At 39.3% G+C, this 25,134-nt stretch overlaps 1 protein-coding gene and 1 long non-coding RNA gene across 2 annotated transcripts; both read left to right on the forward strand.

Moving 5' to 3' along the window:
- Positions 1-63: 63 nt before the first annotated feature.
- Positions 64-19,098, forward strand: LOC102293662 (pancreatic secretory granule membrane major glycoprotein GP2-like; the record flags this gene model as incomplete). Its single annotated transcript, XM_042215016.1, has 7 exons — positions 64-224; positions 5,846-6,097; positions 6,228-6,387; positions 6,488-6,581; positions 8,075-8,243; positions 8,355-8,414; positions 18,759-19,098. Coding segments are annotated over 7 exons (1,236 nt in total), but the record flags the coding sequence as incomplete, so codon positions are not given.
- LOC121812533 lies at positions 2,680-3,952 on the forward strand. The gene is made up of 2 exons (XR_006053129.1): positions 2,680-2,897; positions 3,291-3,952. It is a non-coding gene; the product is annotated as an uncharacterized LOC121812533 (long non-coding RNA).
- Positions 19,099-25,134: the final 6,036 nt, after the last annotated feature.

The following is a 25,134-nucleotide window of genomic DNA, read 5'->3' on the forward strand; positions in this document are numbered from 1 at the left end:
TTCTGGGCAGCATTTTTAATTTTTGAAAATATGCTTAAAATCTTTTGTCTTCTTACTCTTAAGAGCAACGGGACCCACTTCAGTTATGAGAACACTATCAGCGGGGATGTGGACCCTCATGATGGCCTCGAAAGTCATGAGAAGAGCATCCACCTGCACTTCTCCTGTGACTATGCTCTGACCCAGGCACTGTCTATGGATGTTGGCATCAAACCTGTAGCGAGGTGATAACCACAACACAATCTGGCTTACATTGTTTTGTTTTTTTCTTTTTGGTCGTATGACATTGTGGTTGCTGCTCTTCCAAAGGTACATAGCTCGCTGAGCTTTATAGAAATTTCAGTTTTTGATTGTCTTCATGACTATATGACCATGTGAATCACCATCATTTTACCCTGTTTTTGTTTAATACCATCATTGTTCTAATGTATGGAACGCCAGGTCTGTCATAATGAATTAATTAAATACACTATTGAATAATTTATTAATGTGGCAATAATTAATTGGAATTGATATTATTTAATTAAATAAATATTTTTGACACATTTAATCAATTAATTATTGCCACATTTAAATAATTATTTAATGATGTATTTAATTCATTCATTTTGGCACAGTTGACTCCTTTAGGTCTCACAATGAATTTATTTTATCTGTCAACCGCATCCACCAATCTCAGGGGGCGGGGTTAATGCTGCTAGAGTCCAAACCATTGCTTCGCCTGGTGGCCATTATTTTTAGCACACCAACAACCGGCATGTGGAAACTAACAGAACTGAACTTTGAAAAATCCTGTTTGTGTGTCACCAAATACCGTTTTAATATTTTTTAGCCGAGAATGTATTGGTTTAATCTTCAATATCTGGTCGGTTTGTCAAGATATAGCCTCTTTACAAAAGTGTTTTGTTGATTTCTGAGATGTCTGCCAAGCCCAGTCTCACAGCAAAGCGTGGGCTAGACCCACTCGCCTCGCAAGCAATCGAGCTGTTATTACCGCCGAAAAAGCGCAGGTCTCGGTACACAGCTGCCATAACCCCCGCAGTACACTGACTTCGGGTTTTTTACTTCCTGATGTTCTTATGTGTCTTACTTGTTTCAGTTGCCAATTCTGAATTATAACTAACATTAAAAATCATGTTTGAGGAGGAGAGAGAACAAATAAATCCGATTAACATCTGATCTTTGTGCTTTTTGTGCAATAATCAGCGTCACCTGTGTAAAACACATAAACTTTATTAAAAGAAATAATGTTGGTGTTTCCGTCATGTAGTAACTGCTATACTGTACAAAGGTTGTTCGACACTATGAAACACATACAGACTTCATGATGTTTGGCTAATATTTTTATTTTGAATATTAATGATGAGGGTAAACGGCCCTGTACTCCATGGAGCGAGGTCAGCATATCCACGATATCTTCAGCTCTCTGAGTTAACCCAGAGTTTCCCAGCTGACTAATCTAACGGTCATCTATGAATAATTCACAGGTCATATCAATATGATTTAACAGAAAATCATCCTTATTACTGCCAATTCCAGAGACGTGAAAAATCTACAGCATAAAGAACACAAAAATATAGCAGTCTAACGCAACACTGTTGTAATAGAGATGAACTGTCAGTTTGTCTCTGTGTTATCTGCATTTTCATCAGCGTAAGAGACTCAGCAGCAGATTAGAATAACATGAATACATTTAATAAATCACCAAATTAATACACGCAGGAAACGATCAAACCTGTTTCGACAATTCACTGTTAAAAATCCCAAACACACCAGATAAAGAAAAGCAAATGGTTCGGTCTAACACCTGTGCCAGTGAACCATTAAACTTCAGTAAAACTATGCAGTTATGAAACGTAACTTTAACCTCAGCCAAACCGATTTGCTCAGTTGTAAATAAAACAGCGAAGTAAACGTGACCCGACAGACAGAACCTGAGTGAATGAAGTCCAGCGTTTAACCACTGAGAGCTAAAACTCAGCTGAGGTTTCAAAGCTGTGTGCCGGTGATTGGACATCAGCCGCTGATGAAGCTGGTTCGCCTATAAAGTGCTCTGTAAGGAAACAAGCTCCAGCAGCTCTGCGCTCGGGGAAAACACTATATTTACTTATCTTGTGCAGAAAAATGCGCTGACATTGCTTTATATCGAGCACCGGCTGCCCAGTTAAACTGTGACTATCACCAGGTAACGTAGGCGCTGTTTCTTGAATTAGCAGCAGGGCCCTGTTTCAGGAAGCCGGTTTGGAAAACTCAGAGTGAAAAACGACACTCACGGTTGAGTAACCCCGAACTGTCCAACTCGGAATATTCGGTTTCAGAAAGGCTGATAACAAGTAGTTCAGTCAACGCGGAGTCGCGCTAACCCCAAGTGAAGCGCGCGGACGAGGATACATAAAGCCCTGATAAGCGGAGCACAGATTAAGCGAGTCACCATGGAGACGGAGGGAAAGAAGGCGCGGTCAATGTATTTTACAGCGCTTGAGGCCGAAATTCTGATGGCAGCATATGCCGATAACATGCAAATTCCGCGGAAAAAAGTAAAGTTAGCCATAGCTGCAAAAGACAGGGAGCATGCATGGCAAAACATAGCCGACAGAGTCAATGCGTGAGTGTTAATTTAAACATTGATCTAGGGATTTGCCACTCCTATTTGAAATTATCTGAGCACATTACAAGTACATATTTGCTTACTCTGTATGCTCAAATGTGACCCGTTATAGCCAACAGAAAAAAAGCGGAGGCCCGAAAAACAGGTGGGGGTCCTCCACCACCACCACTCACAGAGGCTGAGCAGTTGGCCCTCAGCCAAAACAGTGGGCGCCCTGTGGCCGAAGGCATCTCTGCGGGGACATCCTCTGAGTCAATAACCCCGCAAGACACAAGTGCCTACATAGGGGGTAAATTCAAAATAATACATGATGTGCATACATCCTTTCTTCACAGTCACCTTTGCAGTGCTACTCATTCATTTGATAAACTCTTTACCATAATGGATTATTTTGTAGTGAAGTCATTTTCCTACTGATTTTGCCTTCCCTCAGTCTTGGTTGTCTTTGAGAGCATAATGACAATGAAGTGTAAGGTGATGGTATGTTTGTTAATTGCCATTTGGTCCCTTGTAAGTTATAAGTGACCTGTATAAACCTCATATTCTATCAGTTGATGGTGGTGGTGTACTGCATCTGGTGCAGCCTCCTGTTGAGCCAGACCAACATGCAGTTGTGAGTAATACTCCACAGATTATATGAGTTTACAGTAGAACAGCAATGTTGTTTATTTCTTTACTACAGGAAAATAATGAAGAAACATTGACAGCTGTTACAGAGGAGGAAGCAACAGACACTTTATGAGGTTTACATCTTTTAATACTTTGTGTACAGGAAACACAGGTGACCAATAAAGCCAGTTGAACATAAAATCTGTTTATTCTTCTTTCAACATGTTGAGGTGATGGGTCAAAAGAAATGATTGTGACATATGGTGTCTCTGACTGCACTTCCATCTTGTATGTCCGTGGGAGGGTCAGGATGTTCATGGTTTGGATCACTGCTGATGTTTGGTTCAGAAGGACAGTGTTCTCCTCTAATTGTGGCAATGTTGTGAAGAATCACACATGCCACAATAATGTCACATGCCCTTTCTGGGGTGACCCTGAGTCCTTGCAGGCACTGGAACCGGGCCTTAAGCATTCCGATAGTCATTTCAATTCTGGCTCTTGTCCTGCAATTAGCCAGATTATTTCGCTGCTGTGGGCCCGGTTCAGGGTCAGGGTAAGGGGTAAGCAAATAGGGTAAACATGGATACCCCCTATCACCAAGCAAGTAGCCAGTGAACTCTCCTAAGACAGAAGGATACACTTCAGTTCAAATGTCCCTGAAGCAATTGGTCTTTATATATTTTAAAGTATTCTCAACTCACCATGTCCAAATTTTGTGCTCAGTGTACATTCACGGAATATTTGTGAGTCATGGACAGAGCCTGGCCACTTGGCTTCCACATTTGTGATAATGTTGGCAGCATCATATATGATCTTCACAGTGCAGAGAACACAAATTAGCATCCATTACTATAATGAAATAATTTGTTAGTTTGAAATGCTACAGGGAACTATGTACCTGTACATTAATGCTGTGGAAAGACTTCCTGTTCACATAGTCTCCTTCATTTACTGAAGGAGCAATGATTGGAATGTGAGTGCCATCTGTACAGCCAATCACGCCTGGGAACCCTGAAAATAAATGTAAAATTTAAGTAGTAGTTCAAGTATCACCACATCATGAATTGAGTTTTGTTCATCCTGCTACCTGCAATTTTGTGGCATCCCTCTTTGATAAATCTTGTGGGTCTATGACCGGGGAACACCACAAACGAGTACAGGAGACGTTTCAGTGCAACTGTAACATTCCTGACTGCCCGACAGACGGTAGCCTTGGAAACGTGCTCAGCGTCACCAATATTATACAGAAAGCTCCCGTTTGCAAAAAACCGAAGTGCGATACAAATAATATGTAATGAACTGAGAGCATGTCCGCGATGTCACATGCGTAATATATGGCCTGAGGATGTTAGTCAAATAACTTATAGATTGTGCTGAGAAACGGTAACGTTCACACAGAAACTCATCAGGAAATGATAAAATGTCCAAACGCGATCTGATCACTCTCTCCCGGCGGAGAGCTCTGCGGAGAATTTGGGCTTCACGATCTACCGGCTCTTCACGGAAGGGACACGCCATGTCTGACACTTCCTACTGTCAGGTTTCCGACAAAGGGGCGGGGTCAGTCAGGGTTAGTTGTGGTAAACCTGCTAGGGGGCAGGTTAGCTTCACGGCGTGTGTCGTCATAGTGACTCACTCAGGCTGCAGCTGAACTCGCTTTGTGAAACCGAAAAACCAGCGTTTTCGTTAACTCAGGGTATACTTACTCAGTTTTTCCACTAAACCGGCTTCCTGAAACAGGGCCCAGGTGTTAAACATCTGACAGGTGAGGAGGAGGATGCATGCAGGTAAACTGAGGGTCTGTTGAGCTGATCGCTGGTTTTGAGAAAAATGTCAGCTCGTTCTTTATGTTACAGAAGCAAAGAGATAGAAGACCAAGAAAATGAGAATCTGCAAATGCAACATGTGGAACACGGAGAGTGGAATATGTAAACAAACCAGTTAACCCCCCTTGCCCCCAAAAAACAAACAAACAAACAAACATAAAAAACAGTTAAGATGGAGCTCGCTGCACTCTGTCAGCTGACTGTTAGTAGAGCTAGTGACATCTCTGAAAACATGTTCTATGTTGACATCCTGACCAGACATGTGAAGATTACGCCACAACATTCGCAGCTAAAACACTATTAAAAGTGTAGTTGGTGACAGAAAAACGGGGTATTTTAAAACTACACCACCACCATTGCTGCCTGTGATTTGAAATGCATTCTGGGATACCTGGCTGCCCCAAGTCCACACAAGCAATCGATTATCTAGGATCGACCTGTCTTGACTTACTTTGCACCGCAACCAATCAAATGTTAGCGAAGCTGCAGTGGCAGCGTTAACCCCGCCCCCTTAGTTTGATGGGTGAGGCCGACAGATAAAATGATTTCAAGGTGAGACATGGGGACAATAGTGCCAAAGTGAATTAAATATATGCATCATTAAATAATGAATTCAATTAATTAATTAAATGTGTTGTGAATATTTAATAAATTAATTATTTCCAATTGTAATTAATTATTGCCACATTTAATTATTATTAATTATTAATTGTATATATTTTGCTACAGACTGCACACACACCTGACCACTTTATGAATTCCAAATCCTGAAAACATCTTGTTTTATCATGTTTACCTGTAGCATTGTGAACAAGAGACATCCATCTGGTCTGGGCCATTATCATTTGAGGATGATACCCTACCGGGACCCTGGCTTCCACTTCCCTTTGACCAGAAGCAGAAATTTAGAAATGGAAATAGATGAGAGGTTATACATTGAGGTTCAGACGCAGGGAATTGATGAGCGGCAGATCTCCACTATCCTGGACTCTTGCTGGGCAACGCCTGTTAATGATCCCAGCTACCCTGTGCGCTGGGATCTGATCACCACACAGTAAAGACATTGCCTTAACTTTTCTTTTCTTTTTTTGTCTTTTGTGATGGGTGAACTTTAATCATCTTCTTATCATAACTAAGTTGTTTGCACATTAACACTGCAACTTTCACATTATGCTGCTATCTAGGTGTCCTAATCCAGCAGATGGCACAGTAGAGCTGCTTCAGAACGGCGTCTCCACCGTAGCCCGTTTCTCATTCAGGATGTTCACCTTTACCAACTTTTCATCTATCTACCTGCACTGCCAAGTCCACCTGTGTCTTTTGAGACACAATTACTGCACAGCTGTACGTACTACTTATAACGATTTGTATTAACAGTGGGAAAAAATCTTTCATACCACTTATTGGATTCCTTCATCTGCTGAAATCACTCTGCTTTCCACAGCATTGCTACCCAGGTTACCATGCAAGAGTGGTGAGGGATATTTCCTACCATGACAGTGAAGGCATTTCATTGGGACCGCTTGTATTGAACACAGGTAACATTTGTACAACATTGGCAGTCTTGTAGATGATACAGCTGTATAATCAGTGGATTGTGATAATTGGATTCATGAGCCAAGTTTGAAATCACTGTAGATTTTGGTTGTTTTCTAACAGAAAGAAGAATGAAAGCAAGCAGCTCTCCAGGCCTCTTGACATCTCTGGTGACCCTGATAATCTGCTTGCTGACTGCAAATAATCTGATCTAGAGAAATCAAGTTAATGCACAAATTACAGCAAACTCAGCAATCATATAATAACTTAGTATAGATTTGATAAATAAAAGCACAGAAAATAGAATCAGAAGACTTTTTTATATGCACAGAGGAATAGTGATGGTTTGAAAAGTGGATGTTACTGAATATTTGACATCTATTAAAATACTTCTTATTTGCTATGAGCATTCCTACTTGTAATTTCTGCAGTTTTTCTTTGCAACACTGGAGGGCAGCATCTGATCAAAAACATATTTGTATGCTTCTGTTTCCAGTTCACGAGTTTTACCTTCAGGTCATTCAGGATTGTTTTAACATCGTTACATCATGATTTATTTTGTGGTATTCATCCATTCATTAGCAAATATAAAAATAATGAAGAATAAATGTATGTTTGAAATATTAATGCCTTGTAAACTGTGTCAAAATAAAGTCTGAGTTGATTGATGGTCTTGCTTTCTTTTTCTGTTTCTTTTTTAAAAAAAATAAAAATGTTACTACATTGCTTTTGAGTCATGTGGGATTATAATATTATTTTATGCCATGTTAGACCCCTAATTAAAGATTGTGAATTATTATGTAGTTTTAGTTTGCATTATTCTCCTGAATTAGAAGAAGGTGATAACTATTGCATTTGTTAAACTGATTTGCATTACATTAGACTGCTGATTTATTGTGAATGAATGATATTGTTTTATGATGCATTATACTGCTGAGTTATAAGAAATACTGTTCGCAGAAAGTCATCGCCTTATTTGTCTGATTAGAAGAGAACAGAACATACTGGAGTTTTCTGCCCCATCTCAGCAGGAGCAGATAAACAGGGAGCCAAGGTCGTAGCTTAGGCGCCGTGTGAGAGAAAGAATGTGAATGTTTAGGCTTTTATGATTAGGTGGGGGCCACTAGAGGCTATAAGAGTTTGATCAATGCTCCACCATTTTGAGATCTGATGCTGTCTGCGTACGGTGTCCATCTCCCACGCGTGTACATTAAAATCATCGTTTGACTCAACCCGGCCGGACCAGTGTTGTTATTTTGGTTTTCCAATATTTGAATCTGTGACAGTCACTTTTTCAATTTACAAAGAGGGCTCTTCATGTAACTGTAACAAAGGAGGAAAACTCCATTTTAGAATCACAATACATAAATGAACTGAATCATTTCTATAACAGATTTGATTCCACGCCCCCTCCCGCCATGACAGTAGGCCAAGCAAAGCACATGGAAGCGTCAGCTATGGTTTGTACATGCTGTGTTGTCGGTTGCAACAGTAGATCACACGACAGGGAAGGCAAGAAGCTGGAAAATGGGCTCTCTTTTCATCGTTTCCCCTCCTGGAGGCAACGGGAGGAGAGGAGTCCTTCTGCAGAGCAGTCCAACCCCTGTTAACAGCTGGACTGTACAGAGTATGAGTGGCGTAGTACTCCTGAGGATGAACGACTGGTTTTCCACTTTGAAAATGACAACCATCTTTGTGGGAAAGCACTCAGACAAAAATATTATGGATATTCACTGTTATTGAACATATTCAACTTGTACTATTTTGCGTTTCAGCTGTGAATACCCCCTGAATCTGGCCCTGTCTATGGCTGTGGGCATCAACCCCATAGAAAGGTAACAAAACATCTCTTGTGTATTATATACAATATTTTGTCAAGTTGGCTTTTTTAGTACCAGTGTTGGGGTTGTTACAAAAAAAACTAAAAAACAAAGTAGAAATAAAAGTAATTATCTTTTGAAATTTCATAAATAACTTCAGCATTTTCCTCCTCTGCTACACAAACACAAATCCTCAAACTGGAGCAAAGAAACAAAGAAACAAAACATTGTTTTAATTGTTTGTTTCTATCCGTCTGTCTCGAAGATACAGCCACAATCAAAAGCTTAAGACTACTTGAAAAATGGCACAAAAAAAATCATACTTTGCATGGTTGGATCTTAACAAGGTTCCAAGTTGAGCTTCAACATGCAACAAGAAGAAATGGGAATGAGACAACACATTTGTTAAGACTTGTTAAGATCCAAACATGCCAAATATGATTTTTTTTTTTTTTTTTTTGCCATTTTCAAGTGGTCTTCAGCTTTTGGTTGAACTGTAATTGCAAAACCTCTGCAACACAAGCAGTGGCATAATTGTAACTGTACAGTAACACTTTACATTAGGGCATTACTAAAAATTGCAATTATTATTACAGTGACATGTCACTTTGAAGCTCTTTACACTTACACATACACTACTTCAAACATACATTATTTTAGCTCTTTCTAGTTTGAATGCATATTTTTGTTTACAATGTCAATGTCTCATGGAGTACTATACGAGTAACTCAAAGTGGGTAAAATGTGTGGAACACTGTATGGTTGCTAGACTACATAGCAGAAGGGGAGAGACCACCAGCAAGGAGTTTTTAGGGAGGGTGTGGCTCAAGTGGTTGCATGGGTTTTCCAACAGTTGGAAGGCTATTGAATCCCAGATTCTTCCACTCCACATCCCAAAGTATCCTTGGGCAAGATACTAAATCCCAAGTTACTCCTCATGCATCCACTGTTGTGTGAGCCTGTGAATGTTTGAAAGCACATAGGCATCGATAAAATGTGCTGTATGAATGAATTAATGTGTGGGTGATTGGGTGAATGAAACAGAAACAGATTTGAGTGCCTAACTGAGTAAAAGATGCAACTACCAGTCCATTTACTATTTGTTAAAAAAGCTGCAGTTTTCTGAGAGGGGTGGGGGTTGTCAGACACCAGTGCTACATATTATGATGTTCATGCATGTTAAATACAATACAATACAATACAACTTTATTTGTATAGCACATTTAAAAGACCAGTGGTACACCAAAGTGCTTTACAATAAAAACAGGAAAATTAAGACAATAAATAAAAGACTATTAACAAAGTACCACATATGTCATCAGGTTAAGGGCACTAATTATACAACAATAAAAGGGAATATAAGAACAAAGTCACTAAGAACAGATATAGCTAAAAGATAAAGTACATAAATAAGAAATTGTAAATATCTGCAGCTAGCACAGCATTCACAGCTAAATGCTGCTGTTTTCATCCTCTCTAAAAGTACAACGTGCCATGCTCCGTCTGAGATAACGCACTACATTGTAAGCTTGTAGTTTACACCTGTAGAAAAGGAAGTGAACTGGATTCAGTGTTAAAATGTTACATTTTTATTATTGAGAAGCTCTTGAGGTGAAACTTATTTACAATCATTTGGTAATCAACTCACTTGTAGTATTGTTATTATTATTGCTGTTTTTTGTAGCATCATTAGTAAGAAGATTGCAACTGCCATGGACAGTAGCACATTTGAATGATCCCCTTCCATGACCCCGGCTTCTGTTTCCCCTTCAGCTGTGGCACAAACATAGAAATGGAAATAGATCAGAGGTTATATGTCGAGGTGCGAACAGGAAGAGTGGATCAGCATCTGATCTCCACTGTTCTGGACTCCTGCTTGGCCACGCCAGTCAACATGCCAAATTACCTCGTCCGCCCATCTTATTACTGCAGAGTAAGAGAATTTTTGCAACTTCACCTAGTCTTAGCATTCTTTATTAAAAACTTGAAAGATAAGATAAGATAAGATAACCTTTATTAGTCCCACACGTGGGAAATTTGTTTTGTCACAGCAGGAAGTGGACAGTGCAAAAGTTATGAGGCAAAAATTAGAATACAACAAGAATAAATACAGTACACAACTGTACAGAATAGAATAAAATACTATATACAGTAGAATAAAATAAAATACTATATACAGTAGAATAAAATAAAATAAATATACAATAAGATAAAAATAGAATACAAATACAAATACTATATACAACTGAGTAAAAATACAACGATGACAGAAAGGATTATTGCACTTAGTATTATTGCACATGTGTGGATGTGTGTGCTTGATCAGTTGAAGTCTTTATTATGGAGTCTGACAGCAGTGGGGAGGAAAGACCTGCGAAATCTCTCCGTCCCACACCGTGGGTGCCGCAGTCTCGCACTGAAGGAGCTGCTCAGTGCTGTCACAGTCTGCTGCATGGGGTGGGAGATGTTGTCCAACAGGGATGACAGCTTAGCCGCCGTTCTCCTGTCACTCACCACCTCCACTGGGTCCAGAGGGCATCCTAGAACAGAGCTGGCCCTTCGGATCACCCTGTTCAGTCTCTTCCTGTCCCCAGCAGAGATGCTGCCGCCCCAGCAGACCACACCATAAAAGATAGCAGAAGCCACAACAGAGTCATAGAAGGTCTTCAGGAGTGGGCCCTCCACTCCAAATGACCTGAGTCTCCGCAGCAGGTACAGCCTGCTCTGCCCTTTCCTGTAGAGGGCGTCTGAGTTATGAGTCCAGTCCAGTCTATTGTTCAGATGAACACCAAGGTACCTGTAGCTGTCCACAGCCTCAATGTCCATACCTTGGATGTTCAGTGGTTGCAGTGGAGAATGCTTGTGCCTGCGGAAGTCTACCACGAGTTCCTTGGTTTTACTGGCGTTGATCTGGAGGTAGTTCAGCTGGTAGTTCAGCTGAACTAGAAAAGAAAAGAGTCAGACCCAGACAGACCTCTCCTCGGTTTTCCACCAATTCTTCCTCATAATGAATTCTGCTACTTTGCTTTATAATCTGGGATATTTAAATGTCTTCCAGGTGTCCCAATGAAGCTGATGGAACAGTAGAGCTGATTCAGAACGGCAACAACAGAGACACAACAATTGCACAGCATTATTGTTTTTCATTCTTATGTTATATTTTAGAAACAGTTAAATCAGCAGAAGCTTCTAAACATAACAGTTAAGAAATGCAACATTGGTGACATGATAAACTATATCTTCTGTGTAAGAAAAAACTCTACATATCAGTCATAACTGCTAGAGTCACAGTTGAGTATGATACACAGTGTGCAATAACTTATCACAATGAAATGTCAGCCACCCCTGCACCCATTCATTTACAGGAAAACTGGAACCTTTATGACATAATGACTTTATCTGACAACAAGACAAGGAAGATAGCGCTTGCATTTTGATAAAATGCCCAGCTTTTACAGGTCCAGGGTGTTTTCCTTCTCTTCCTGAACAATAACAAGAAGTTATTGTATCATAAACCCTGAAAATAATACGCCCATAAAACTAAGAAGAAATCTAAAAAAAATAAAATAACATAAAACTATAAAATATAAGTAATAAAACAATACAACATTTGTGACATGACAAAAATGTAGCTTTTGTTTGAAAGGATGCACAACAACTGTCATGTTATATAATTGTCACATTTCATACTGATACACAGTGTGCAATAATATTAAATGTAGTTGTCACGATTGCTACTTTGCAACACTGGAGGGCAGCACCTGATCAAAAACATATGTTTCTGTTTCCAGTTCATGAGTTTTACCTTCAGGTCATTCAGGGTCGTTTTAATACCATTACATAATGATTTATCTTGTGTTATTCATCATTAGCAAGGATTGAAATAATGACTTAGAAATGTATGTGTGAAATATGTCTTGTACACTGGATCAGAATACAGTCTGGGTTGACTAGGTTGACAAGGGCAGGGATAGCTCAGTAGGTAGAGTGGTGGCCCCATGATCGGAAGGTCGGGGGTTCGATTCCCCTGAACAGCTACCCTGAGGTACCCCTGAGCAAGGTACCGTCCCTACACACTGCTCCCCGGGTGCCCAGTGGCTGCCCACTGCTTCACTGAGTAAATGGGTTAAATGCAGAGAGGGATATTCCCCACGGGGACCAATAAAGTACACTTTCTTCTGACAGTTTTGCTTTGGAAAAACCAGGCCCTTCTTTTCTTTTTTAAAATAAAAACTGCTTTTGAATCACTTTTTGAATTTACAAAGAAGCATCTTCATGTAACTGTAACAAAGGAGGGAAACTCCATTATAGAATCACAATAAGTATTGCACGGAACAAGTAAACAATAACCACAATCCAATCCAAACGGTCACTACAAGAAGGTTTCCGTTTCACATGAAAGAAACTATCCGTGATACAAGAGGTCAGGTTTCTCTTTTGTGCTGAACCTCTTTTGTTGTTCTGAGTGTGAAAATTCAGTAAGCTGGGGGGGGGTGAAATGTATCATTGTTAACCGATGTGTCGTCAGCATTGTGGGATGAGACCTACAGCAGACATAGCACCGGTTAACACATATGCACAACATTAAATTTATTATTGGTGTTGTGGTACAAGTGCTCAAAGAAGGGCATTATGTCAAATACCTGGTAAGATGTGTAGAGCTGTTATAGCTCATATTTCATGTCTGTTAATTCTAATGTTGTTAATTACTTCTCGTAGACTTATAATCTACTTAAAAACCAAAAGTATGCCCATGTGATTGGTACTTAAGAACTGTATTTCTCATATAACTACTTTCCTTCTTTGAAAGTGAGTACTGGGAGGTTAATTGTGTGGCTTATGTGGTATTAAGTCAATGAGCGAACATGAATGAGAGAGTAAAACAAAGAATCACAACGGACAATGTAAAGGTCGCACTGGAACTGATATCCTACAAGTCATTATTTGGCAGACATCTCTTCTTTTCTCTCAGTATTATAAAATGTAATGTAATGCGTTGGCTATTCAGACCATGTAACTTTCTATGGGATAAGAAGACAGGTTTGGTGAGAAAGTGCATTACATTTCAGGTATCTACAAATATCTGAAGGCAATGAGAACACACAGTTTGAAATATAACTTAAAGTCATGCTGGCAGCTGTGATTAAAGCAAAATTAGAAAGAAAGGGTTATGAGTGGGGCTGAGGTGATGTGTGTGATCCTTCAAAAAGAATATTGCATAGAGCTGGCGACAGTGGCTAAAAGTCCTGTCTCAGTCTAAATATCTAAGTCTCAGGCCCTCAAAATGCATCCTGCTTGTATGCTTGAATCTCTTTAATCATTTCCTGGTTGTTCTTATATCTTCTTTTGCAACCCATTTATCCCTCTTCTTCTTTATGCAATCTGCCCTGTACCTAACCGAATTAACCAAATGCAGTTTTTGGAACAGATTAAGCCCCACCTACATATGTCAAACTTAACAACATCCATGTGTGGTGAGTCATATCTTATCTTTGATTTGCAAACTGTCATACAATCACTTTAAAGGGCTCTCCTTGATCTAGGGCATGGGTGTCATACATAAGGCCTGCGAGCCAGAAGCGACCAGGCAGAAAGACCCCAATCAGAGTTTTAGAACATTTGAAAAAGGGCATCGATTTTGGGCTTTTAACTATATTTTTAATAGGCTTTACAGTTTTTCGTGCTGATAATGACCTCCCCCATGGTTATTAATACTACACCAACTTTTTCTGTAATTTTACACATTAATTTCTTACAACTTAAGAAGAATTATACTAACAGATACATTTACTACAGAAATCAAAATTTATTTATTAATATGTCTAAGAGATTACATGTGCAATTTACTTCTTCACACTGACACACAGAGAAGCTTCACTGGTCTGGCCTACGTAAATTCATAGAGGGCTGTATGTTATTGACAATGTAAGATGAGTCTGACAATCCTGATTTTGAGAGTTCCTACACACACACACACAAAGGAAGCTGTTGGACTTTGCTAAAACAGAGGAGTGTGCATTTATTTCTGTATTTAAACCAATTAAGACTTCCTGCAGGAAATGCAAGTGAAGTGCAAGTGAGATGGTGAGAGGAAAAGAGCCCGTGGATGAGAGATGAAGGAAAATATGAGTGACAGCTTGTTGACTTTTACAAGTTGCAGTGGGCTCAGTGGGGGTAAATTGGATTCCCTTGTTAAATCCCCTGCGTGGTGTGTTGGAGGGGTCGGCTAGGGTCTCATCTGATGTTTGACCTCCTTTCATGGCACTAGCAGTGACCACTCATGCACCGCAGCTCACAGAATAATTACATCTGTTCTGGAGTCTGTTTGGGCACTTTGACCCATTTTTGGTTTTCATATTTGTAGTTTCCAAAATTCTTGCAACAAGTATGCTCATATGGCTCTTAACTTTTTATCAATTTGTTTGATTCTGAATAAATATTCCAATTTGTTGTTAACGTATTCCAGATAAATAAACAAAAATATTTCATTTGGAAGCTCTGTGCATGCTTCTGCCCAATCAGAAATTAGAGGAAGTTGTAGTTTTCTTCTTGTTTAGAAACTTTTTGTTTTGGAAAAACCTTTCTTGTAAAAGAAATATCCGCCTGTTTCTACCCAGAGTAATTAGGTTTCGCTGGTGAACTCTATACTCCTGAGAAGGCTGGACAGTCCTGGGACTGAAGTCATGAAACTCGATGGAGCAAACCATGTGTGAAAAATCAACGCTTTGTAAAGTAAAATATATATACCGTGACTTTATCCATGCTGTGTTATCTGTGGATTTACTATGACATCTTTACTGTCCTGAAAATTAGTCACAAGTGTGTAATGATATTTTTATAGTATTTCCCAGCACTCTTCTTTATTAACAATATCATGTCCAAATATAACTCAAACATAAAAAAAAATCAAATATCACCAAAACTCAAACTAGTCATTGTTTACTTGCCTTTCTTTCCCACTGTTGTTCCACTATTACATCATGTCATGTTCATCCACTGATGAATGTTACAAAAATCCATTAGACAGAAAATGTAATGACTGTAAATTATTTTGTCTATGACAAGCCGTTTCCACCAGGCTTTCATTTGAAATATTAGATCAGGGGTTTACCAGAGGGCTTCCACTTACCATCTGGTTTTGCTGTCAACTCATGACTGCGTCCTTTACTGTTTAAACCTGTACCAATTTGTGTCTTGCTAAAGATTTAAACATTTTTTTATGGGGCATTACCTTTTGGTGTCACCAATAGTAATAAATCAAATCTTTTAGTGTAAAATTTATATTTTTTATTCTTTGAGAAACTCCTACCTACTCCCACATCTTCTCACATCTTGCTTTTTGATGCACCTCAGTGTTCTATATCCCAGTAATGTTCAGTATTTGGACAGCAGTTCTACATCATTGCATCTGGCTGCTGGAATTGTATCCTTAGTGGGTAAAAGCAGTATGAATAGCTTATTTGTATGACAGCTTCCCAAAAGTGAAGGCAAAATATTTTGATTAAGTCATGTGACTAGCTGCAGTACAGGTCAGAAACCCCACCTGCTCTCCAGCAAAGTGAACTAACTGACTTCATTTGTCTGAGAGTTTGTTGTACTTTTTATAGTTAGTTAAGATCATTAGTATTAATTCTATTAGACAACAAGCATTCTAACATTAGCTGCTTGGGGGGAAAGCAGCTACAATAATGTGAAAAACTAAGTACACTCCTACTGCTTCCACAGAAACTGAGAGGGTGAGTAGCAGTTAGGTTTAGCTTATAAAATGTACATGCTAAACCGGCACAAGCTTGATGCTGCTATGTTAGCTAATTATAGGCATATTTCACATCTTCCTTTTATCTCAAAAATTCTTGAAAGAGTAGTTGTAAAACAGCTAACAGATCATCTGCAGAGGAATGGCTAATTTAAAGAACTTCAGTCAAATTTCAGAGCTTATCAAGGTGCAAAAACAGCTTTAGTGAAGGTTAGAAATGATCTTATGGCCTCTGACAGTGGACTCATCTCTGTGCTTGTCCTGTTAGACCTCAGTGCAGTGTTCGATTCTGCTGACCATTTTATTTTATTACAGCGATTATTAAAGCGATTAGTGCATGCTGTAGGTATTACAGGTATCGCACTACAGTGGTTTGAATCATATCTACCTATTAGTCTCCAATTTGTTCATGTAAATGGAGAGTTCTCTTCACACATTAATTATGGAGATGAAGATTAATTATGGAGTCCCACATGGTTATGTACTAGGGCCAGTTCTGTTTACATTATACATGCTTCCCTAGGCAGTATCATTAGAAGGCATAGCATACATTTTCACTGCTATGCAGATGATACCTAACTTTATCTATCCATGAAGCCAGATAACACACACCAATTAGCTAAACTGCAGGAACATCCTAAAGGCATAAAGACCCACATCACTTCTAATTTTCTACTTCTAAATTCAGATAAAACTGATGTTATTGTAATCAGCCACAAAGATCTTACAAATATGTTATCTAGCCCGATGGATGGTATGACACAGGTAACACTGTGTGGAATCCTGGAGTTGTTTTTGACCAGAATATGTCCTTCAATACAAAAATTTAAGAAATAGAAAAGACTACTTTCTTTTATCTCAAAAAATTCTCTAAAATTAGAAACATCCTGTCTCAGAATCACGGCGAAAAACTAGTTCATGCATTTATTACTTCTAGGCTGGACTATGATAATTCGTTATTTTCAGGCTGTCCTGAAAGCTCCCTGAAAAGCCTTGAGCTGATCTGAAATGCTGCAGCAAGAATACTGACAGGAACTAAAAAGAGAGAACATTTTTATATGTATTTCTACGTCTTTCAAATGTATATAAATTAGGTTTCCATATGTGTAAATATTTAAAGTTTATCATTCTCTCACCATAAATCAAATTGTTCCTAGGCAATGAAATCTTTCTGATTTGTCATAAAAAAAAATTCATTAAAAACCTTAATTAGGTTTAATAGGTGAATAGGTTTTAATAGGTGTAAAATATTGAAATATATCTAAATGTAAAAACAGTTAATCGCAGTCAATTTAACTTTAAGAATATGTGTGTGGTGTTAAAAATTAAAATACTCTTTCAAAATTTCAAGTCATTTAAACACATTATATACAGTTTTCTGGACATTTTCCATTTATTTAAAATGCTTTTAGCTAATTTGCCTACATACTCTGATAATTAAGTTTACAGCAGGAATTAGGCCAGAAGCTCATGGAGTGAGTGATGGACTTGGTGAAGGATAATGACAATGCTCCTGCTTTCTTTTTCCACTGTGTCACCATGTTTGCTTTACTCCGTCTCGCCCCACTCCAACACACTTCACTCCCTCCAACAGTGGCCATGGGCTGTTTATCGACTTGCTTCTTCTTCCTGTTTGTGGTACTAAGAGGATGAAATTAGATCTGCATCAGCGAGGATTTGAGATAAATTGGGCAGCGGATCGGTCCAAATTCGATTTGCTCTAGGTTTCGGGGGGTGGGGGCAGTTCTCCATTGTAGACTTGATAAGAACACCAGTCTGACACTGACAAAGACTGAGTGAATGCAGTTCTTTTAAGGTGTGGTGCAATTAATCAGTCCATGTATTTGGATAAGACAGAACATATGCATGCAAAGATTCAGAGTTTTGAGGTCACTTAAAGTCATGCATGTGACCCTGCTGCCAGGATTAGTGATTGGTTGCCTTTGCCCTCACTGCATGCTGTCCTCTCCTGTAGTGCCATTGGATGGGCCCAAATGGCTGCGGCACACGGGGGTAAACTCCCGCTCCCATTACAACTCCCAGGAGAGAGAGGTTTGCTCCTTAGCTGCATTGTATGTTTGGGAGATAAGGTGTGGATCTCACTCTTTTCACCGTCCCACTTTGATCTGACTCCAATTCAAGACAGCTGATACTGCAGATGAACTTGACACTCAACTGCTGCCTCTGTAGAACTCTGGAATGGAAAGCGGAGAATGGGATTGAGAGGAATGGGCCTGAAAGCCAGTGTATCTGCTGTTTTGTGTGCCAGACAGACGCAATGACCCTCTTGGTTAAACTCAGCTGAAAAGGTCACAGCTCGTACTGAACAAGAGAAAAGCCCAGAGGGTAAACAAATGTCTCTGCATTTTTATTATGTCATTTTTTTGTCACAGTCCTCTGTAAATCTATATAAATTTGTATCAGCATCCTGATTATCAAACTATGATATGGAGGAGAGGATGTCTTAACATTCTTTTAAGGCTTTAACAACATTATTTCAATATAATTTTTAATGGACACTGAGAAAGTGTCCATTAAAAAAAAACAAAAAGACATGAATGTAAATGAGAAACGTCTATTCTGTGTTTTCATCTTTCATTCAGAGGTTTAATGCCAAGAACTCTTGAAAGCCAAATCACAATGGAGAAGACACCGAGCTACTTTGTGACAAAAGAGACACCACACCGGATTTCTACCATGTCCCAAGACACCAAGCTCATAGAGGTGGTGCGAGACCCCGTCACTCGAGCAATATCGGACTACACTCAGACGTTATCCAAAACGCCGGACCTGCCGAGCTTCCAGGACCTGGCCTTCAGGAATCAGAGCCTGGGAATCGCTGACATGTCCTGGAACGCCATTTGGATTGGCTTGTATGCTTTGCACCTTGAAAACTGGCTCCACTACTTCCTACTTACTACTCAAAAAGTTACATATTATTAAAAGTTAACTACAAGTGAATTCAGATCTATTATTTTGAAGAAAAAAAAGTGTCTATATCTAACGTTAAAATCAAACCAATAAAAGATGAGATAGGGCTGCTTCTTCCCTCACAGTCTTCTCAATGCCTTGTGGCTAACAGATGTGTTTACTATACTATTCTATTTCATCCCATTACCATTTAGATGATGGCTTAAATGTACAAATATACAGCTCTAGAACTTGTAACACAGCATTTGATAAATAGGAGTTCAACACTAGTAACTTTAAACTGGGACTGCTAAAAGGTGTCCAGTGAAAAATGGCCGAAAATTTCCCTGTAGCTCACGTCTGTTGTGCAGTCAAGGGAAAAAGAACATTTTACACAGAACTCTGTGCAGTGTCTTTCCACAGCAGTTAAATGGTAAGGGGCAGCCAGGTGCTGCTAATGAAATGCACTTGATTAAATGATCATCTGCAAGAGTGAGCACCACTGTAAAAGCAGAGGTTGTGGCTGTTTGCTGGTCTGGAGGATTCAGGTGTGTGTTAACACAATGCAACAATCTATTCAGAAGTAGACGTGCCAGCAAATTCATCCCAAGGTCAGACTGTGTGTGCTCAGGTACACTGCAAAAATCCCAAACACCAGACACTATAGGCCTTAGTTAGTATGTTAAATGATCAACTTAATAAATTATGTTAAATTAGAAACTTCATAAAGTTAAAGTAGAATTAGAGAAACACGGAACAAGTATGACTTTTCTGGTTGCCAAGAAAAATGAAAAAAGGCCATGTTTGGCCATAATCAACAGTGCCACATTTAACAAAATGGCGTTAACGCCATAACCGCATTAATGCAGCAAATCTACGCGTAGACGCCGTGCAGCCCCACACACGGGGTGATCTGAGTTAACTCGCTAACGGAGATTTGCCGCGTCAATGCAGTTCTGGCGTTAACGTCATTTTAACGAGATTAACGCTGACAGCACTAACCAAAATACAAGCACAGTAGTGGTGGGGGTGATGATTTGGGCTTGTTTTGCAGCCACATGACTTGGACACCTTGTACTCTCTGAGTTGACCATGAACTCCATTGTAGACCATCTGTCAGACAGCTGAAGCATGGCTGACAGCAGTTGTGCAACAGGACAATGATCTTAGACTTTGCATGAATAAATCTCAATGAACTGAGGCAAAATAGTAAAGAAGAGTGGTCCAAAATTCTGCCACAATGATGTGAGAGACTGGCAAGGAGAATAACTTTTCTTTTTAGTTATGGCTGCTCGAGGTGGTTCCACAAACTAATGAATCATGGCGTGGACTTGGTTTTCCACAGGACTCTCTGCAGTCCTGTGAAACTTTCATTTTCATATGACTGTATTTGTTAACTTTGATCCAGTGAACAAAGATTCAAAAACATGTTCTGTTCAAAGACTTTGTTTTGGAAAACATGGACTGAGTTTGTCTATAGTTCTGACAGCTGTGTTTTCCCAGAGGAATGTTTCAGAATGAATGAGATTTCGGAAACATTCAATGCTAGGTGTCCGCAGGTGTGGCAAGATGGGCCCTCAAACATTTTTAGCAACGTTCTGCTATTGTGCAACTGGTTGGAGTTGATGATGTAAGTTAAATCTGAATGAAGAGCTTTCAAACATCAGATACCCCCTAAATCCAGCAGGATTGATTGCGGCGTTCAAAGACCCTTGTTTCCTGTATTTTGGTATTTCAGTCATTCTCATCTTTGTCTCTCTGTGTACATGCTTAACTAAGCTTATAAAATGTCACTCAGGTGTTTACACTTTGACTTCAGGCTTCACCCACAATTCAAAGTTTCTCAGTGTAGACTGCAAACATCACACACAGACAAGCTGCAACATATTCTGCCCCAGGTCAGCACTAAACTGTTGTTGGCCGAATGGGCTCCTGCCTGTCATCTCAGATCATGAACATACCTAAAGAATCTACTGGAAAGAAAACTATATTTGTGAGATTCCTCAATATTTAAGGTTATACTAAGTACTATCTTTGTTTTTTAGACACTGTGTTGTTTCAAAGGATGCATTCAAAACTCATTAGTTACAAATCATTTAGTACAAATGACTGATTTGACATAATTTGAATATTGTGGAATCAACGTCTCTTTTGCTTTTGTTCATATTTTAACTTTTGTTGGTTTTTGTACAGTAGTTTTCTCGATTTGCTAGTTTCTATTAAGGTTAGTATCAATATCTTCATGCGATTTAAGCACAGGGATGAAGTACCAAAACCCACAGGCTGTTTCTCTTTCTGGGATGTCTAGATAAATGTGAGAAAGGTCTATGTTATACTAGAGATCTGTATTATCTTTTGGAGTACAATAATCTGTTCCTGTGCCTTTTCCCCCCACATCCACAGTGCAATGTTACATCACTCCTTTATTTAGAAACCATATCAATGTGACATCATGACCATCACTCTATACCTGCATTCACCGCAGACACGGCTGGCTTGGAATGAAACTGAAGCTTGTGTATTATATGAAGTGTAGGACATCGCTGCTTGTCATTGGCTATTCTGAGGACGAATCAGATTTCACAGAGCTGAATCCAGTTTCCTGTAGTTTCATACCACTTGGTTAGCAGGTTTTGGCCAAAAAGATATAATGTGTGCTAATTTTGTTGCATTCATTTTCTTTCTTACAGATGCAAGAATCACATAGTAATTATCTATCGTTACCTTATAATGACCAACGGGGGGCGATACATGTCGGTACTTCCCATTCTATAGAAGTCTATGGAAAACCTTGGACCTCATGTAATTTCTCCAATTCAATAATTTGCTTTAATGGCCCTGCAGACTGTAATATTTCAGCACGTATGTATGCATGTATGTAACCTTACCTGAAATATGGGTTATGTTGTTCTGTTGTAATACCTATCTGTGCTCCTTGGTGCTACAATGAAATTAGCTGAAAAAGTTATCATACAAACACAGCCGACTTAAAAATAAAAATAAAAATAAAACTTTTTTTCTACTTTTTCTTTTTCTTCTTCCATGTATTTCTGCACATTATCCCTTTTTTTTATTTTGTCTGGGCTTTTTAGGGGGTTTTTTCCCATCATTTCGTGCAGCATTCTCATTGTTTACTTACATTTAGGTCTCACATTATAAGATGATCGTCCTAATATTGTGATAGTGTCCCAAATGTGTCCCAAGCTATCTTTGGTGGCTGCAAGGCTAACTGTGAACCTCTCTCAAACTGTGCCAACTGAAGCCATGACCAGTTCTTTTATGTTTGTCGTGTTTCTGCATTACAAAACTGTAACAGTCTGAATAAAATCCTGATCAAGTCTTCTTCTTTGTTTGACAGAACAAGAATTTAAGGACCAACAAAAAAGGAAAATCTGGAGTTTTTACAGCTGGAATCTGGACGTTGTCTTTATGCCATAAATACTGCTGAAATATCAACCTTTTAGCAGTCCTATTAGTCCCCTAAACCATCCAATGTCCCGTGGGCGGTACGTCCGACTGCTAACAGTTTAAATGTGCTTAAACCCTCACAAGTGTATGACACACAGTTGATACAAGACATCTTATAGAGAGCTATGCTATCTTTCCTTCTCAAGTTATCTCCTCCAGTGACAGCTAAACAGCAAAAACTTGAAAACTACTGAAATCTTTACTGGTCAGATCTGCCCCTATGCAAAAAACGTCCATTGTGTGTAACCTGTGACACACGTGCATGTAAGGAATGATGGCACAAAGCTGCAGTAAAATCCCTAAAATGGTTGATGTACTCAGAATCCTTAAGAGCAATAATGGCAGGTAACAATTTCAGCAATATTGTCCAACATAAAGAAAACACTGTGCGTTATCAAACAAAATCTATCTAAACAATCTATAAAAAGGCACTTGAAAAATATTTGGAAAGCTTCCACAGACTGGTTTCTGTTCTACAGCACTCACGGTATCTTCATAATAAGATTACTTTTAAACAGTGTTAAAAATCTGTGGAATTTTACATTTAGTAGTTGAAAGTATTAAAGTCATTCTTCATTGAAATGTGCAGATAGTGTACAGTATTGCCATCAATAAACCAGGGCACCTGCACCTGTAGGTCCAGAACTCAGGTGCCACGTTGCAATTGTTACTGCGCTGCAGATCATTTTTCCATTGTGACATGAAGGCTCTGTTGGTTCAGTGACTCACTTGTCAGAAAGCATTAACAAATGAACCAAAGGGAGGAAACGTACAAAATATTCACATGAATGTCTGATTAGGCTAGTCAGCTCTCTGAACAATGCGCTCTGCCTGTGGCTGATGGTTTTTTGTTACAGCGACCAATAGACAGATTTCCTCTTTCAAACCAGTTTCTAATGGCACAGCTCAGTGTGGCACAAATAAAAACGTTGAGCATATGTGGCCTTACACAAAACGGGATTAAACCCGTAATGTTTTAACTATGTTTTCCACGAATTTACGTGACGAACAAATAAACCCCTTTCAATTCGCCACAAAGCCGCTTCAAAGAATACCTCCCCAGTTAAGAGTTTCTGAAAGACTTTGGATTGTGTTAGTGCTCGTTATTTTGTCACTTTCAGCTGGGCTTTATGATTAAATGAACGTGGAATGACTGTGGACAATTAAAGTTAACGCGTGTTCCCGCTTTTAAGATTTATCACCTGCTTCAAGGCCGCAGACATTTTACAGCCTCTCAGTCAACAAAGTTCTGTTTGACCTCAGAAAAAGTTAACAGGAGCTGATTGTACTTGATGCCTTTTTAATGGATTTCCAAACACAACAAATATTAATATTCAGAGATGGACTTTTCAGTGAGATTGATGAGCAAATTGACAGGAGTAGAGTTCAGAGAAAAGAGAAGGGGTTTCCAGGGAACTCTAAAGAAAGGAGATGCTGTATTGTTTATAGAGAGTAAAGACAGAAAGGAAAGGACTGGAGGAGGAATTGTATAATAGACTGATGTGGAAGGAGGTGAAAAATGGCTCTATTATGGGCCTAATAGAATTTCCCCTGTTCCCAGAGGAAAACAGAATGGACTCTCCCTCCTTCCCACTATGCCTCTCCATCCCCTCATCCTTCCATTTGCTTGCAACTGAGGCATAATTTCATCACTCCTCACTTAATTGTGTGCGTTGCTGGCAGGGCCTGACTCTCTGTTCCAGCAAACACAGGGCAGGTGGGAGAGGAGGAAGAAGAGCAGAATAATAGAACAGAGTGGGAAACCACAGCACTTCATTTTTATAGATGGACAGCTTGTAAAAGCAGTGGGTTACATGGTCCCCTCTGAACAGTCAAGTGTAAACACAGTAGAAGACTGAGTGAGATCCCTAAGAAATGCTGTCTCACACAGGACGGACTTACAGTTAGATTAGATTTAAGTAGTTAAGTAAAACATTAGGTAGAGTTAAAGGGGATGTGAAATGCTACACACATAAAGGCTAATTTGCATCATTTAGCCCTGCTCTCAAAAACAGACATAGCTGTAACTGTCTTTGAAGCTGGACTTGAGAAATAAGTGCTTAAAGTTTAAGCTTGAAAAACATGTTTAGCGCCGTCCTCTGTCAGTATGGAACGTGACGTCATGTGGTTGGATGTTTGGTTGCCGCTAACAGACTTACATTTGTTTATGTTAGCTAGCTAGTGACAGAATCAATAACTCAGAGGGAAATAACAACACTAAAACTGAAAAATTAGTTTAAGTGGACCATTTTTGTGCTGCCCCCGGCTTCAAAAATGAGTTTTAGTTAAGACATCGAGAATATACTTTCCACTTTCACTCTCTGTCTCTTTAGCAGTAATTCGCTGTTTGGCTAGCTGCACTCAAACAGGAAAATCCAACTTTTAGCACTTAATGAGGACTGTGAAGGAGAGCCTTCTGGAGTCACCAGGCCAACAAGCTGGATTGCACCAAACCAGCGTTTCCTCACCAGGCTGGGTGTATGGGATGGCAATCACTTGCAAAGCAGATGTTTGCATAATGCAATCAGAGCTATTTTATGTAATAAAATATTTTCTCTTTTCCCAACAACCAAACAGCTTACAAGATCACAGGTTACACCA

Source organism: Haplochromis burtoni, unplaced genomic scaffold (genome assembly GCF_018398535.1).
Source record: "Haplochromis burtoni strain Fernald_Lab_line unplaced genomic scaffold, NCSU_Asbu1 Contig_642, whole genome shotgun sequence".
Classification (NCBI taxonomy): domain Eukaryota; kingdom Metazoa; phylum Chordata; class Actinopteri; order Cichliformes; family Cichlidae; genus Haplochromis; species Haplochromis burtoni.